The sequence below is a fragment of the Cavia porcellus genome, unplaced genomic scaffold (assembly GCF_034190915.1).
Source record: "Cavia porcellus strain 051 isolate PalLab524CR breed Dunkin Hartley unplaced genomic scaffold, mCavPor4.1 scaffold_11, whole genome shotgun sequence".
Classification (NCBI taxonomy): Eukaryota; Metazoa; Chordata; class Mammalia; order Rodentia; family Caviidae; genus Cavia; species Cavia porcellus.
Window position 1 is genome coordinate 57,713,804 of NW_026947494.1, and position 14,062 is coordinate 57,727,865.

At 48.3% G+C, this 14,062-nt stretch overlaps 1 protein-coding gene and 1 long non-coding RNA gene across 2 annotated transcripts in view; one reads left to right on the top strand and one right to left on the bottom strand.

Annotated features, from left to right (window-relative positions):
• The first annotated feature begins 3,346 nt into the window (after positions 1-3,346).
• Positions 3,347-5,418, top strand: LOC134478116 (uncharacterized). Its single transcript, XR_010050538.1, has 3 exons — positions 3,347-3,425; positions 4,065-4,203; positions 5,090-5,418. It is a non-coding gene; the product is annotated as an uncharacterized LOC134478116 (long non-coding RNA).
• Positions 5,419-8,502: 3,084 nt separating this feature from the next.
• Positions 8,503-14,062, bottom strand: part of LOC134478114 (endogenous retrovirus group K member 5 Gag polyprotein-like) — a 67,063-nt gene continuing 61,503 nt past the window's right edge. Inside the window, exon 2 of the mRNA XM_063258289.1 lies at positions 8,503-10,889. Within this exon, the coding sequence (XP_063114359.1) occupies positions 9,300-10,355 (1,056 nt within the window). The 5' untranslated portion in view covers positions 10,356-10,889 and the 3' untranslated portion in view covers positions 8,503-9,299. The remainder of the gene's footprint in view (positions 10,890-14,062) is intronic.

A 14,062-nucleotide genomic window follows, 5' to 3' on the forward strand; every position in this document is an offset into this window, starting at 1 on the left:
CAAGAGCCAAATGCCCGAGCAGTCCCTGCGGGAGGACCTACGGCTGCTGCTGCGGTGTGTCTGAAAATCGTCTGCGGGAAGCACTGGCCTCCCCAGAAGAGAGCCTACCTGTTGGCCCATGGGCCCCAAGGGCCGCAAGGGCCTCAAGGGCCTCAAGGGCCAAAAGGGCCTGCAGGTAGGGGAACAGTGCTCCGGGCACTCTTGCCCAGAGCACTGAGGTCAAGCCCGGGATGCCTGATGCCTGATGCCAGACGTCAGGACCGGATCCGCGGGCACACTGGCTAAGCGGGATGCGCCCACCCAGGGCTCTGGGCAGGTGCCGAGAGGGGCCCACAAAGGTGGGCCCTTGGGGCAAGTTCCTGCCCCCGCGGGCAGGGAGCAGGGCTGCGGGGCAAAGCTAGCCCCGCCGCACTGCTCCCCGGAACTATTGGGGAACGGGGGATACTTCTATCCCAGACCTTGGCAGAGCGCACTGCTTGGAGCAGCCAACTGCTCTGTGGCCTGAACCGCAATGCTTTGTTGCCAGGACGCGGCTTCGCAGCTCGAGACCAAAAACCGCCCCGCAGGCGGGTGCTAAGGCCCGCGTGCCCGCGTGCACAAACGGTCAAAAGCCGCGCGGCGCGTTTGCAACATTTTGTAACTTTCCCGGGAGGGCGGTCCCTCTGCCTCTCTGCAGCAAGATGGGGACAGGAGCCCGCGACCCTGAGGGATTGCCATTGCTTGCAAACAGGCTGCAGGTTTCCCGCCCTCCTACCCGGGCTGAGGGGGACAGCTAAGGGGAAATGAGCTGCTGCAGTCCCTTGAGGGCCCTGAGGCAGAGCCCTGGGGCTGTCACCTGTGGGCCCTGATCCTAGGAGGAGGGACTAGGGGAGCAGGGTTCCTGCCTGAGCCCCGCCTGGGACACTTGAAAGCTTTGGCATCAGGCTTTTGCATCTTCCTGCTCTTGCCCTGTGTGTGAACTGAAGAGGAGAGTAACCAGCATCAGATATCCAAACAGGCAGCATTCCTTTCCTCCTCTTGGATTCCTGAAGTTACACCCTGCCTGTTCCTGCCTTTTACCCTCAACCTGAAGAAAATCCCTTCGTGTGTTTCTGTAGCAAGCCTTCTAGTAACAGAATCTCTTGCGTTTTTCTCCCCTTCTCTAACCTTCCTGTTTATATTCATTTGGGCCCCAGAACTTACATCACAGGCACACAGTGCCTGGGGGGACCTTTTCTTTCGGCCCTGCAAGGTGTTCTCTCAGTCTCTTGTGGCTGGTGTGTTTTCCATGGGAAGTTTTAAATTGACATTTCCTTGTATTGGTCCTGTTATTTTCTCTGAGTATTTTGCAGAATTGTCTTTATGCTTGTGTATTGAGTTGAGCGTGTCTTGGGTGAGACTTTTCCCAGCATCTTAGATGTGTTTTCCATGAATTGTGACCTATCTCCTACTTTATCCTGTATCTCTCTTGTTCCTCAACTCCTCCTTTACCCACGAGGATGGTAAAATGTTAAAATGTTTTATGTTGCTTTGCATGTCTCTGAGACTCTTAACTGTTTTGTTCTTTTTTCTTTCTCTTTGCTTTTAGATTGGCATTTTAATGCCCCACAGAGTCTTGGACTCTTGTTCTTTTTCTGATGGAAGCTTATTTATTTCCATTAAATGAATTCCATTGATGTCATATTCCATTCATGTCAAGGGTATTGGCCTTTCCCTCTCTCTCTCTCTCTCTCTCTCTCTCTCTCTCTCTCTCTCTCTCTCTGTCTGTCTATGAGAATGGTTGTTTCTAGTGTTGTAGGGGAAACTGAGCCAACAGTAACCAGGAGCTCAGGAGAAGAAAGGAAATTTAGTGATCTCCAGGGGAGTCATCCTCAAAGTCTGAGGGGGTGATTGCATAGAGCTTGTCTTTTCTATAGAGTGGCAAACACAGGTTGCAGGGGACAGTTGCAAGCTTTTAGCTGAAGGTTGTGGTACAATGGCTATCTTGTGGTGAACATAGTTGTGTGTAGCAAAGTTGTCACCACGTTCCCAGGGCTTTCAGTTGGATGAAATCATATGATTTAGCTGAGTTCCGTGGCTGAGAACAGAATGGCTTTACCTTTGCTTAACAAAGTGTCTACAGTTTGATCAGGCTTTCTGCTTTCATGGTAGGTGTTTTCCATGATCCTTCCTTTAAGTGGGTTGTTTCAGGGCTGGATATTGCCCTTTCCCTTGAGGATTGGTCAGATGGTCTCAATTTTCTATATGTACTATTGCTTAGTTTTGGATAGTGCCCTGGACAGTTTGCTGGTTGATTTAGGAGACTCTGGTTCCTATCCTCAGGCAAGCAATGGTTTCTCTTGTTCTGTTGTTCTGCAAAGCTGTCAAGGCAGCAGGATCAGACCGCATCCTGCATTTGCTTTGCAGTGTCCAGGTTGTGCTCAGGCCACAGTGCCCCACCCCCAGCCCCGGTGGTCTACTGGATGCCTGGTGGTTGATAGCTCAGTCGCTTTCCAAAGCCTTTGCCTTGCTTCTTTGGAACTATTCTGTGCAAGCCGCTCAGTGTGAGTCTAGACCTTGTGCTGGCTCTTACACAGACTTCAGTGATTTCTTTCTGCAGCTCTCTCCTCTTTAAAATGCCATTTACATTTTCCTGCCACAAGAAGAGAACTTCCCCAGGGCAGGTCAACCCTCAGGCCATCAGCAACAGGAATAGAGTACAAACATAGTGGCAATTTTCCTCATTCTCTTCATACAGCAGAAGTCACTGCCTGTTCCTTTGTGGGCACAGGTCATCTGTTGGGGCTTTAGGTCCCTCTGCCTCTCTTGAGACTGCTGGACAACTTTGCAACCGGTGAGGAAAAAAACGCACAAAAGTGGGATGGGGATGACTCTTTAAGCCTCAGACGCACCCCCAGCCCCGAGGAGAAGTCCACACTTCTCTGGATACAAACAAGGATTGGGGTCCAGTATTTATTCTTTCAGTGATTACTGGAATTTACTTTCCCTAGACAAAGCTGGAAGACACAGAAGGAGAAACTCAACATGGAACAGCCCATTATGGGCTGTTGTTCTCCTTTGGATGCCAGTCCCCATTTGCCTGGTACTGCGTGCTTGCAGCATTTTGAAGTACAGTACATGCTTTCTGCCTGTGTCTGGTTCCAGTTGTCATTTGTGCAGGAGAGAAGTTATCTGGGACTTCCCATCTTTCCCTAACAAAGTTCTATGGCTACTAAATTAATTTGAAAGAAATGTACTTGCATTGTTACCTATGATAGAGTTCCCTTCTTTTTAGTGGCAGAATACTTTTGAATTGTAGGAATCGTATGGCCTGGTTTTTATCCATTGCAATAGTAATGTTTATATTGCTTCTACATCTTGTTTGTTATGGAAAGTGTTGCTGTGAACATGGGAGCGCAGATGGTTTCACTCCTGGTTTCTGTTGTTTTGCAGAAGAACCCAGAAAGGTGAAGTAGAGCAATCACAGAAGGACACATACTACACAATTTTCTTTATATGAGATGCTTAAAATATAGCAACCTTTCAAGGAGGCAGTAGAATGGTGATTTCCAGGGTCTGAGAATGAGGGGAATGTGCGTTGCTGGGCTTTTGGTATCGAAGGTGTATGAATTCTGTACTTCTGTTACAACAGTGTGCCTATAGGTAATAAAATTGTAATAATGTGTGTAGAAATTTTGTAGAAGTGCAGATTTCACATTGTCTATCATAATGAAAAGCAGCGTTAGGCAGTTTTGACTGACAACCAAAGATTTAAGGCTATAAAATTGAAGGATTGATTCACTGAATAAATATCAAAGTCTATAATCAGGCAATTTCCAAGAAATGAAAGCTAGAATTATTTCACAACAAAGGAATTTAATGAGTATCTCACAAAATATGTGCATATAAGTGCACATGAGAGATGTGTATATCTATTTTACTATAATCCTAGTATATTGAGATGTTCTAACTTTCCTATAAAACTAAAGTCGCCTGGTTTGTAATTTTGTTTATTGTTCTATAATTTTGTGAGTGGAGGTATTATTGGTAATAAACCAGGAAACAGTCGTGGTTTTTGATGCAGCCTTCCTTGCTATTTCCTTTAGGTGTTTCATTCCTTGACTTAAAGAAACTGAACAGTAGAAGAAAGAACACTGGGTGGCAGATGGGGCCACAATGAAGTACAGGAGGAGGTGTCCCTGCGAGGTCAGCATCAGCCCCAGATCACCCTACGGGCCGCTCTTGGTATGAAATCCGCTTGAATTAGTGATAGGTTTCACTCATGGGGAGCCTGCCAGACCTCACGTGGTGCCTGCCCAACCTGGTGCTGGACCCTAACATGACAGCGTGTCCCTCTAATATTGATTTCTGTGTTCTTCCTCCGAGCTCCAGTTGACCTTTTTGCTTTTCCTGCATGTGCCAGCATCTCCACCATCAGCTGTCAGTAGGTCTTTCTGCCCGCCTCTTCACACACCATCCCCTGTCAAACCTAATCAAAGCCCCATGGCTTCTTTGTCTGCCTCAGAGGGATCTTGCATTCTTTGGCAGCTCTCCCATGCCCACTGATAAGGCCTTTTTTCTTTTCTGCCTTTGTTTTTCTGCTGAGCCAAAAAGCCCCAACAATTAACATGCTCAGTTTTGGAAAAATAACAAGTCTCATCCAGTGCAGGTGAATGCAGTCAAGAACATTGTTTTCATTGCACAGCATTAGTGCTTAAGGAGTGTGAGCAAGGCAGAAGAATATGGTGCATGATATAGTGTCTCTCCCTCCTCTTGATATAGAAATAGAAATGAAAGGGCCAGGGATTTAGCTCAGTGGCATGAGTGCCTGCGTGGCAAGCATGAGGCTGTGAGTTCCATCTCCAGTACCAAAAATAAATACAATAAAAAGCAAGAAAGAAAAGGAATAGAAATTCAGTGAACGTGGCTTTTTTCACTTAGTAATGGACCTGTTTTTGGTAGTCATGGAGTTTTCAGTCCCTCCGTGCCTCCTTATCTTGATCTGTCCTGCCTCAGCTCAGCATGTAACACTTCATTTGTAGTAGTCACGAAGTAATGAGTGAAGGAGGTATAGAAATAAATGAAGGGGATCGTGTAACACATGGTCATTTCTTTCATTTTTTATTCATAGAAAGAATGAACTCTAAGACACAAGAAAGGTGATGTGAAACATTGTCTGACAATCAGTGAAAACAGTGGTGTGGATTCTTGGGTAAGTGCATTTTGAAGTTTCTAGAGGAAATAAAAACTACATTTTCGATTTCAATCAGTTAGAATGCTCTTGAATTTCTTTAAAAAATTCATTTAAAATGGGGACCATTTTGCCATATTTCTGTCTATGTACTAGAGTTAGTCATATACAAGCGGAATTAATGTTTCTTTTGTAATCTTATATGCAATAAGATTAACCAATATGATCATTTAACAGCATGGGGATTTGTTTGTTTGTTTGTTTTTTGGTGGTGGGGATCAAACTTCTGACCTCTTGCTTTCCAGGTAGGCACTTATGCCATGAGCTAAATCCAAAGCCCTGGTCTGGGGCCCTGGTCTGGGATTTAGCTCAGCAGTGTTAAGTGCCTGCCTGGAAAGTGTGAGGTCATGAGTTTGATTCCCAGTAGCCAAAAAAAAGTCAGCACACTTGAAAATCACTTCTTTAATCATTTTTAATTTGATTTTACATTTGTTGTGTGGGTGTGGGAGTAGGGAACCATTGGCTCAGTTGTGATCATGTGACATTCAGTGTCAGGTACTACTGGTATTGCAAGACATCACCTTTATAAAGTTAAATTTTATTAGAAATGCTTGCTTGTCTTGCAAAACACTTGCACAACAAGTTACTCACAATCTAAGCATTTTTAACTCAGATTGTTCACAAGCATCTGCAGTATCAGTTTTTTCTTTTCTTCTTCTTCCTCTTCTTATTCTTCTTACCCGATCTCCTCCTCCTTCTCTTTCTTTGTTTCCTCACCCCCCCCAGTGCTTCCCCCGCTTCTTCTTTATTTGGTTGCCAGTTTCTTAAATACACGCTATGTGTACCTTATTGTGGAGCTTTTTAAAAAATTGTTCACATACAAACTTGATACAAATGTAGTTTATAGAAAACCATCTGCAAACCTGAAATGAAAATAGTACACTTACTATACATATATTAAACTGATAAATTGTTAGGAATCATTTTAATTTAATGCATCATTTGACAGTGAAATAGTAGGTGGTTTAATTTTTTTTCATCTGGTACTTATTTTAGAGGTGCAGATTGGCACACAGCAAAGGACTTTAACACCACAGTAAAAGTAATAAAGTTTAACTAACTGTTAATTAGCACATGAACTATTGCATCGAAGAACGAGAAAGTACGGAAGTTACCAGATCGGAAGAGCTTGGATTCCTCTTCTAAATAACTATAAAACATTTGCTTACAATGCTGGCATATATGCAAATGTAAGTACATCTTCCAAGCCATCACTGCCAAATCCGAGTTCAGTTTTTAACTCTTGTTTTCCTGCTTTCACAGGGAGCCCTTTTAAAACCTCCAAAACTCTCATTAAGATCCTTTCAAAGGTGTCTCCTCCTACACTGTCCTTTGCTTATCACTGTTAAGCTTGAAGAAAAAACCCGGTCTCCATCCCAAGAATTTTTGAGTCTTCCAGCTTTGCCCTGGAGGAGCAGAGAAGGGCGCTCAGCTAGGGATGAATCATTCCAGGTAGTTCAAGCTATGAACGGGGCGCAGCCTCCCGCCCCTCCCTGACATCTCCCTGAATGTTCTGTCCCACCCTGGGCAGTTGTGCTAGTTCTCATCCTGGAGAATCAGGTGGTGCTGCTGCCCCTGGTGGTGATGGAAGGTTAAGTGTATAAACAGTTCAAACAGCCATTTGTTGTTCTTCCTTTCCTGTGTACAGAAGAAGATTGCACCCAGGGGCGACTACCACTGAAGTACATCCCCCACTCCTTTTTCTTTTTATTTAACTTTCCCAGAGGAGCCTGAACTTGTGATCCTCAAGGCTTAACTTCCTTAGTGCTGGGATTACAGGTGCACAGCACACCTCAAGTAAAGGGCTTATTTTGGCTCACTGTTGTGGAGGTTACAGTCTGTGACTGCTTGACCCCAGGGCTTTTGGGCCAATGTTGAAGCCCCACATGATGGGAGGGTGTGACATGAGAATCACAAGTTCAAGGCCAGGCTGGTGGACTTCATGACTTTGTGGAACCCTGTCTCAAACTCCAAATAAAAAAAGGCTGGGGATGTAGTTCAGTGGAAAGCCCCTCAGTTCAATACCCTGTACCTCAATCCATCAACTAAACAACTATTAAAAAAGACTTCAGTGTCGGTGTCACTCCCGGCCGGCAGGAAGGACACACAACAAAGTCTGGCAGTGGACAACCTTTTCTTTTATTTTCCTTCTCCGTACAGCCTGCCCCGGGAATCCTCCCGGCCGAAGCCTCTGTTGGTCCGCTCCCCGCGGCTCCTTGCGTGCTTCTCCCTACAGTCTGTCCCGAAGCCTCTACCGGTCCACTCTCCGCAGCTCCTTGCGTGCTTCTTCCTACAGTCTGTCCCAAAGCCTCTACCGGTCCGCTCTCCGCGGCTCCTTGCGTGCTTCTTCCTACAGTCTGTCCCGAAGCCTCTACCGGTCCGCTCTCCGCGGCTCCTTGCGTGCTTCTTCTGCTTCTTTTTTCATGGTGGGAGAGGCACTCACTTTTATAGGGTTACAGTGGCCAATCAGTTCAAAGCGCGCGATGCGGGCTGATTGGCTAACATCAGTTGTTGCTAGGCAGACTATCTTACAGGGCGGGTTGTGAAGCAGGAGATCTTACAGGGCGGATTGTTTACCAAGCAGGAAGCAGGAGATCTTACAGGGCGGGTTGTTTACCAAGCAGGAAGCAGGAGATCTTACAGGGCAGGTTGTTTACCAAGCAGGAAGCAGGAGATAAGCGCCATCTTAGCACACTCGATGGGAGGGGTAATCTAGCTCAGGCTTTGCTCTTTCTTACAGGCCTCATGTCCGCCAAGTAAGGCGACCGGGCCTGGCCGCGGCTCCCAACATCTCCCCCTTTTTTATTTTTTATGAATGTGCGCATCGTAGCCCTTCCTGGACTGGGTGCAGAGGCTTATGCCCTATGCGTAGGCCCACCGTAGGTCCTTGGCTTAGACCCTGGTCGGCCATCCCATGGTCTGCCAAGGCCCTGAGGCCCTCGTCCTTTTTCTAGGGCCAGGCACAAACTGGACGGAACCTGGATGCACACAAGCTTGCACTCATTTCCTCTCCGTAAAGAAATCCCCTCGGAGAGAAATTTAGACCTGGGCAGCATCTAACAGTCCAGCGGCTTACATGCAGGATGGGGTAGGGCCTGGCTTAGGTTGAGTCGCACCGGGGGAGTACGCTCTTACCCGTCATTGACTCTCCTACCCAGCTATGTCATAATTTTTTAGAGGAGGAGTGTGGGAAGCTCACCGCCCCTAGACTCGGTCGTAGGCTAGGCGAGCGAGCCATGCATATGCCTGAGGATCTTTTTGTCCATTTTGGGCTACCACTATTTCTATTCATCTTGTTGGTTGGTCTGTGATGGATCTCCGGTAGGGCAGGTCTGATCTTCAGTCGAGGGCTTTGTTGCCCGTGTCAGTCTCTCCGGTACCCACAGTGGTTCTCGTCCCGGTTCCTGTGGGAAAACACAAACCGCGCCTCGGCTCCAGCTGATTACCGGATCCGGGCCCATCCATTGTCCTGTTAGGACATCTTTCCATTTAACCCACCCTTTATGGTTGGGGGAAGGGTTGCAGTGCTCCATAGCTGGGGAGCAATTATCATTATTTAAATTTAAAAAATTGTGTGTGAATAGTGCCATGGATAATCGTGCCTTTGGGGCCAGGCCTTGGCCTACTCCCCCTTTTTGTTTTTGTAAAATTTCTTTGAGGCTTCTATGAGCCCTCTCAATGATTCCTTGACCTTGGGGATTGTATGGGATACCATGTTTTAATTGTCTGCCATTGATCTTAAGCAAAAGCATGGGCCTCTTGTCAAGAGTCATGTGGAGTCCCTCAAAAATCTCCCCGGAGGAGCCAAAGCCTTGATCTCCTCTGGTCTTTTGCTTAGACTGGAACCTCTTATGGAGGCTGGGGAGCAGCAGGAGCTGCGCCATCCTGTCCCCTTCACTGATTACCATAGTACCTACAAGAGTTTGGACCATAATTTTAACATTGCCTGTATAATCTGAGTCTATGACCCCAGGGATCACCGTAAGACCCCGGAGGGCTGTAGAGGACCTTCCAATTACCAAGCCAACCGTGTCTTTAGGCAGCGGCCCCTTAAATGTGGTCTCAACCACCTGAACACCCATATCGGGCGTCAATATGAGTCTGGAGGCGACACAGAGGTCCACGCCTGCTGACCCAGGGGTAGCCCTTGTGGAAGGCTGCCACCCTGTGTTGTCCTGTCTCGGGGGTGGGGGCCCGCCGGCGAGGAGGGCCCCCTCTGGCCGTTTTTTGGCTCGTTAACATCTCGGCCACAAATACGATTTCCCTGAGCGTCATAAACTGACCTGCAATCCTCTGCCTTATGTGGACCCTTTCTGCATCGCCCACAGACGTTATACGATCCTTCATTTTTAAGGCGAGGCTTGGCGTCTGCACTATTTGGGCAGTTGCGTTTAATGTGTCCTGGGTCCCCGCAGCTGAAGCACCCCTTGGCTTTATGTTCCTCTCTAGGCCCGCGAGGTCCCCTTTGTTGCACTGCCGCAGCCAGAAGAGCTGCAACTCCCGAATTAGAAAGCGGCCCCCCTATTTCTCTGCATATTCTGATCCAGGCGTTAAGATCCTTATTCTTATGTGGGGCTATTGCTGCCTTACATTCCTTCGTGCATTGTTCGAAAATCAACTGCCTAACCAGCGGTTGAGCCACTTCCCTATCGGAAAAGATCTTATCGGCGGCATCTTGCATCTGAGCCACAAAATCAACGAATGGCTCTGTTGTGCCCTGGACTATTTTAGAAAGGCACAAGGATGCCGTTCCGGCACCACTCACCTGCTTCCAGGCGCGAAGCCCAATGGTATTGATCTGCTCATAAACTGCACCAGGGAACTGAGTCTGATCATCAGCGTGTTGGCCTTCCCCCATAAGCATGTCTCTATTCCATCCCTGGTTCCCTCGGTTAGCGTTTCTTTCCGCCTGTTCGGCAGCGAACTTGGCGTACCAGGCTCGCCAATCCAGGTAACTACCCGAGGGCAGACACGCCTTTGCCAGCTGAGTCCAGTCTGCGGGGGTGAGGGGCCCAGAAGACAGGTTCTCCAGCATGGCAATGGTGTAAGGCGCAGTCGGCCCAAAGGTTGTAACTGCATTTTTAAGTTCTCTAATCTGCTTTATTTCAAAGGGTTCCCACACATTACGTCCCTGACCCATGGCCATCTGTACAGGATATATCCCATAGGGGCCGCTATCTATCCCTGGGAACGGGTGGTCTTCATTAGACACACGACCCCCACGCCACAGCTGTTTGTGGAAATAACGTCCCGCCGGTGGCGGAGCATCGTAAGATGGCGGCCGTGGCTGAACAGAAAATGGCGGCCTGTGCGTTATTTCCTGTACTGACGGAAGAGGGGGGAGTTCCCATGCGGCGGCCTCGCGGCGAGGGACCGCTTCCGGGAACGAGTTCCAGGGCGGAGCGGAAGGTTCTGTCTCCCTCCCCTGCCAGGGGGCGCTCAGAAGCTCTCTGCTTTTTCGTAAGCCTAGCTGAGCGGAGCGCAATTCGCGGCGCAACGCAGCGAAAGAGCCTTGCGTCTCCCCATCAAGCGACTTAGGCCCCTGACAGCTGGTCTCTTGGGCCTCCTCACCATTCAACCTTCCCTCGTCCTCGGAGTCAGACGACTCCGAGGCTTGAGCCCCGTCCTCCTCCTTAGCATCTTTGTTCCCCTTGACGGACCCCTCTCGGGAGCTCCCTGACTGGGCCTGCTCAAATACCCTGCGTACTTTTGTAAGCTCTTGAGAGCTTTCCCCGCAACCACCCTCACTCTTAGTGCCGCTACCTAGCATGTTTCCCATTTTTTAATATGTTACTCACCGCATGAGGCCCAAGGAATCCGCCACTTACGCGTGAGCCTGAGAGGAGTCTACAAACCCTGTAGGTGCGCGCCACCCAGGGCCCAGGTTTATCCTCTACTCACCTGTCTTGCAGCTCTGCGTTGGAGCGTTGTCCACTGCCACGTCTCGGGGGTGATCAGTCCCCGTACGGGCCACCAGATGTCGGTGTCACTCCCGGCCGGCAGGAAGGACACACAACAAAGTCTGGCAGTGGACAACCTTTTCTTTTATTTTCCTTCTCCGTACAGCCTGCCCCGGGAATCCTCCCGGCCGAAGCCTCTGTTGGTCCGTTCCCCGCGGCTCCTTGCGTGCTTCTCCCTACAGTCTGTCCCGAAGCCTCTACCGGTCCGCTCTCCGCGGCTCCTTGCGTGCTTCTTCTGCTTCTTTTTTCGTGGTGGGAGAGGCACTCACTTTTATAGGGTTACAGTGGCCAATCAGTTCAAAGCGCGCGATGCGGGCTGATTGGCTAACATCAGTTGTTGCTAGGCAGACTATCTTACAGGGCGGGTTGTGAAGCAGGAGATCTTACAGGGCGGGTTGTTTACCAAGCAGGAAGCAGGAGATCTTACAGGGCGGGTTGTTTACCAAGCAGGAAGCAGGAGATAAGCGCCATCTTAGCACACTCGATGGGAGGGGTAATCTAGCTCAGGCTTTGCTCTTTCCTACAGGCCTCACGTCCGCCAAGTAAGGCGACCGGGCTCGGCCGCGGCTCCCAACACTTCAGGAGGAATATTTTAGTGACAGAAGGCTTCTGTCTTTTAACTGTCTCAGTGCCAATACCATGGTTATGGTATTATGCTGTAGTTGTTGAAAATGTTACCACTTAGTGAATGCCACATGCAAAAGGATCCAGCAGTTTGTTTCTTACAACTCCATGTGAACCTACAATAACCTCAAAATAAAAGTGATTCCTGAAAGAATGCTCATTGTTCACCTTTTGGGGTCTAGAAGCTATCAGCTGGGCAAATCTGCAAACGCTGACTTTTTGGCTGCCACCAGTTCCTTATACATCTTGCTTGCAAAATGACCAGTTGTCTCAAGTTGATGTCTTTAGCAGCACCCTGGCTACTAGCCATTCTTCTTCTTCTTCTTCTTCTTCTTCTTCTTCTTCTTCTTCTTCTTCTTCTTCTTCTTCTTCTTCTTCTCCTTCTCCCTCTCCCTCTCCCCCTCCCCCTCCCCCTCCCCCTCCCCCTCCCCCTCCCCCTCTTCTTCTTCTTCTTCTTCTTCTTCTTCTTCTTCTTCTTCTTCTTCTTCTTCTTCTTCTTCTTTCTTCTTCTTCTTTTTCTGTTGATCCCAGTGTCAAACTCAGGACCTATGTGCTTGTCAGGCAGGTGCCTACACTGCTGAGCTAAATCCCTGGCTCAAAGAGCTAGTATTTCTAAGGCCAACACACCTTGCTTTTCCATTCTGCTAACACGGAACTGCTGACCAAGTGTCACACATATCAGAGCCGCCCAAGTTAGCACAACAGATAGTTTGCCCTGTGTTGTGTGAATCTGTGTGCTTGCCAGTTTGGCAGGTGAAAAGTGTTAAGGTATAGTTTACATTTCTCTTAGAGTAATGCAGGTTAAATGTCTTTTAATATCTTCAGTTTGTACTTTTTCTGTGAACTTTGCTTATGTGCTTTGCTTGTGTAATAATGGTATCCGACTAATTTTAGAATACATGCTGCTTAGAGAAGTTTTGAACACTTACAAAGCTTGTGCTCTTCTCTACAGACATACATACTGAATCAGAGTAGTCCTTGTGATCTGTGAACTTTTGAGTTCTCTCCAAATTGAAGCAGAGGCAGCAGTTATCAGGAACAACGACTTAAGAGAAATACGTACTAAATCAGACAGCCAGTATTTGGGCTCAGTAATATGTTTCTAAGATGCTCGCAAGATTTGGAAACCGCCGAGCAAATCGGCTGAAATCAAGCAATGCCAATCAGCGAGAGAATACGATGAGGCCCCTGCTAAACCAAAGTGGCCATTCTTTTTCTGACCTCGCAGGCATCCAGAGGCTTATCAAAGACTGTGCATTTCAGGAAATCACAGAAGCTTGTTTTAGTCATTTGGCTCCAGACTAAAATTTGAACTATACTGAAATCAGATATTTGGGTGTCTGGGACTAGCTACTTAGTCCTAGCCAACAGGTAAGCTCAACCAAGCACAGTGGAGCCAGGATGGGAACTCCTCTGGTGCAAAACACAATAGGAAGCACAAGATCCAGTTCCCAGGCTGGAGAGGGCGGGGCCCTTCAGACCCACCCTGAGTGGGCGGTGACCACAGGCGGCTCCCTGCCTCTGTGACGTCAGGGAAGTCCCGCCCACAGCTGTCAGCCACTGTCCATACCAAGTTGTGTGCTGGCCAGGAAGTTGCTCCTTTCTGGGGTCATGATGGGCAGCAAGATGGCGTCTGCCACCAGGTTGCCCAGGTAAAGGGCTTCCATTGCTTTTCCACACGCGGGGATGGTGCAGCCATAGCAAAGGTTTAGGGCGGAGAGGCCTTGTCATAGGATGCACAGTGACACTGCCCATGCTGATGCATAGGCATATATGAAGATGGGACATGAAGCCCGTGGCATTGGGCAGTAGGGCAGCACCTCGTGCTTTGCAGGGGCGAGGCATGTCGGCAGGTGGCTAGCTCCCTGCTGACCCCAGGGTCAGGGCTTCTCTGCAAGCATCTCAGCCTTCATGGTCTGCTGGCTAGGCTGCCCTCAGGAGCTGGGCCAATGGAATGCAGCAAATCATCATGGAAATTGCACACCATGACCAACTCTGATTCATCCCAGGATGAATGCAGGGATGGTTCAACATAGGCAAAGCAGAAAATATACTACTGCACGTTAACAAAACTCAGGACAGACACCACATGCTTATCTCAGTGGATGCAGAAAGAGCATTTGGTAAAGTCCAACACACATTCATGATTAAAAAAAAATCCTACAGAAAATTGGAATAGGTAGATGGTCTTTACCTCAATCAGATAAAAAGTCTTCTGTGACAGACCAACAGCCCACATCATACTAATTGGAAAAAAACTGAAAGCTTT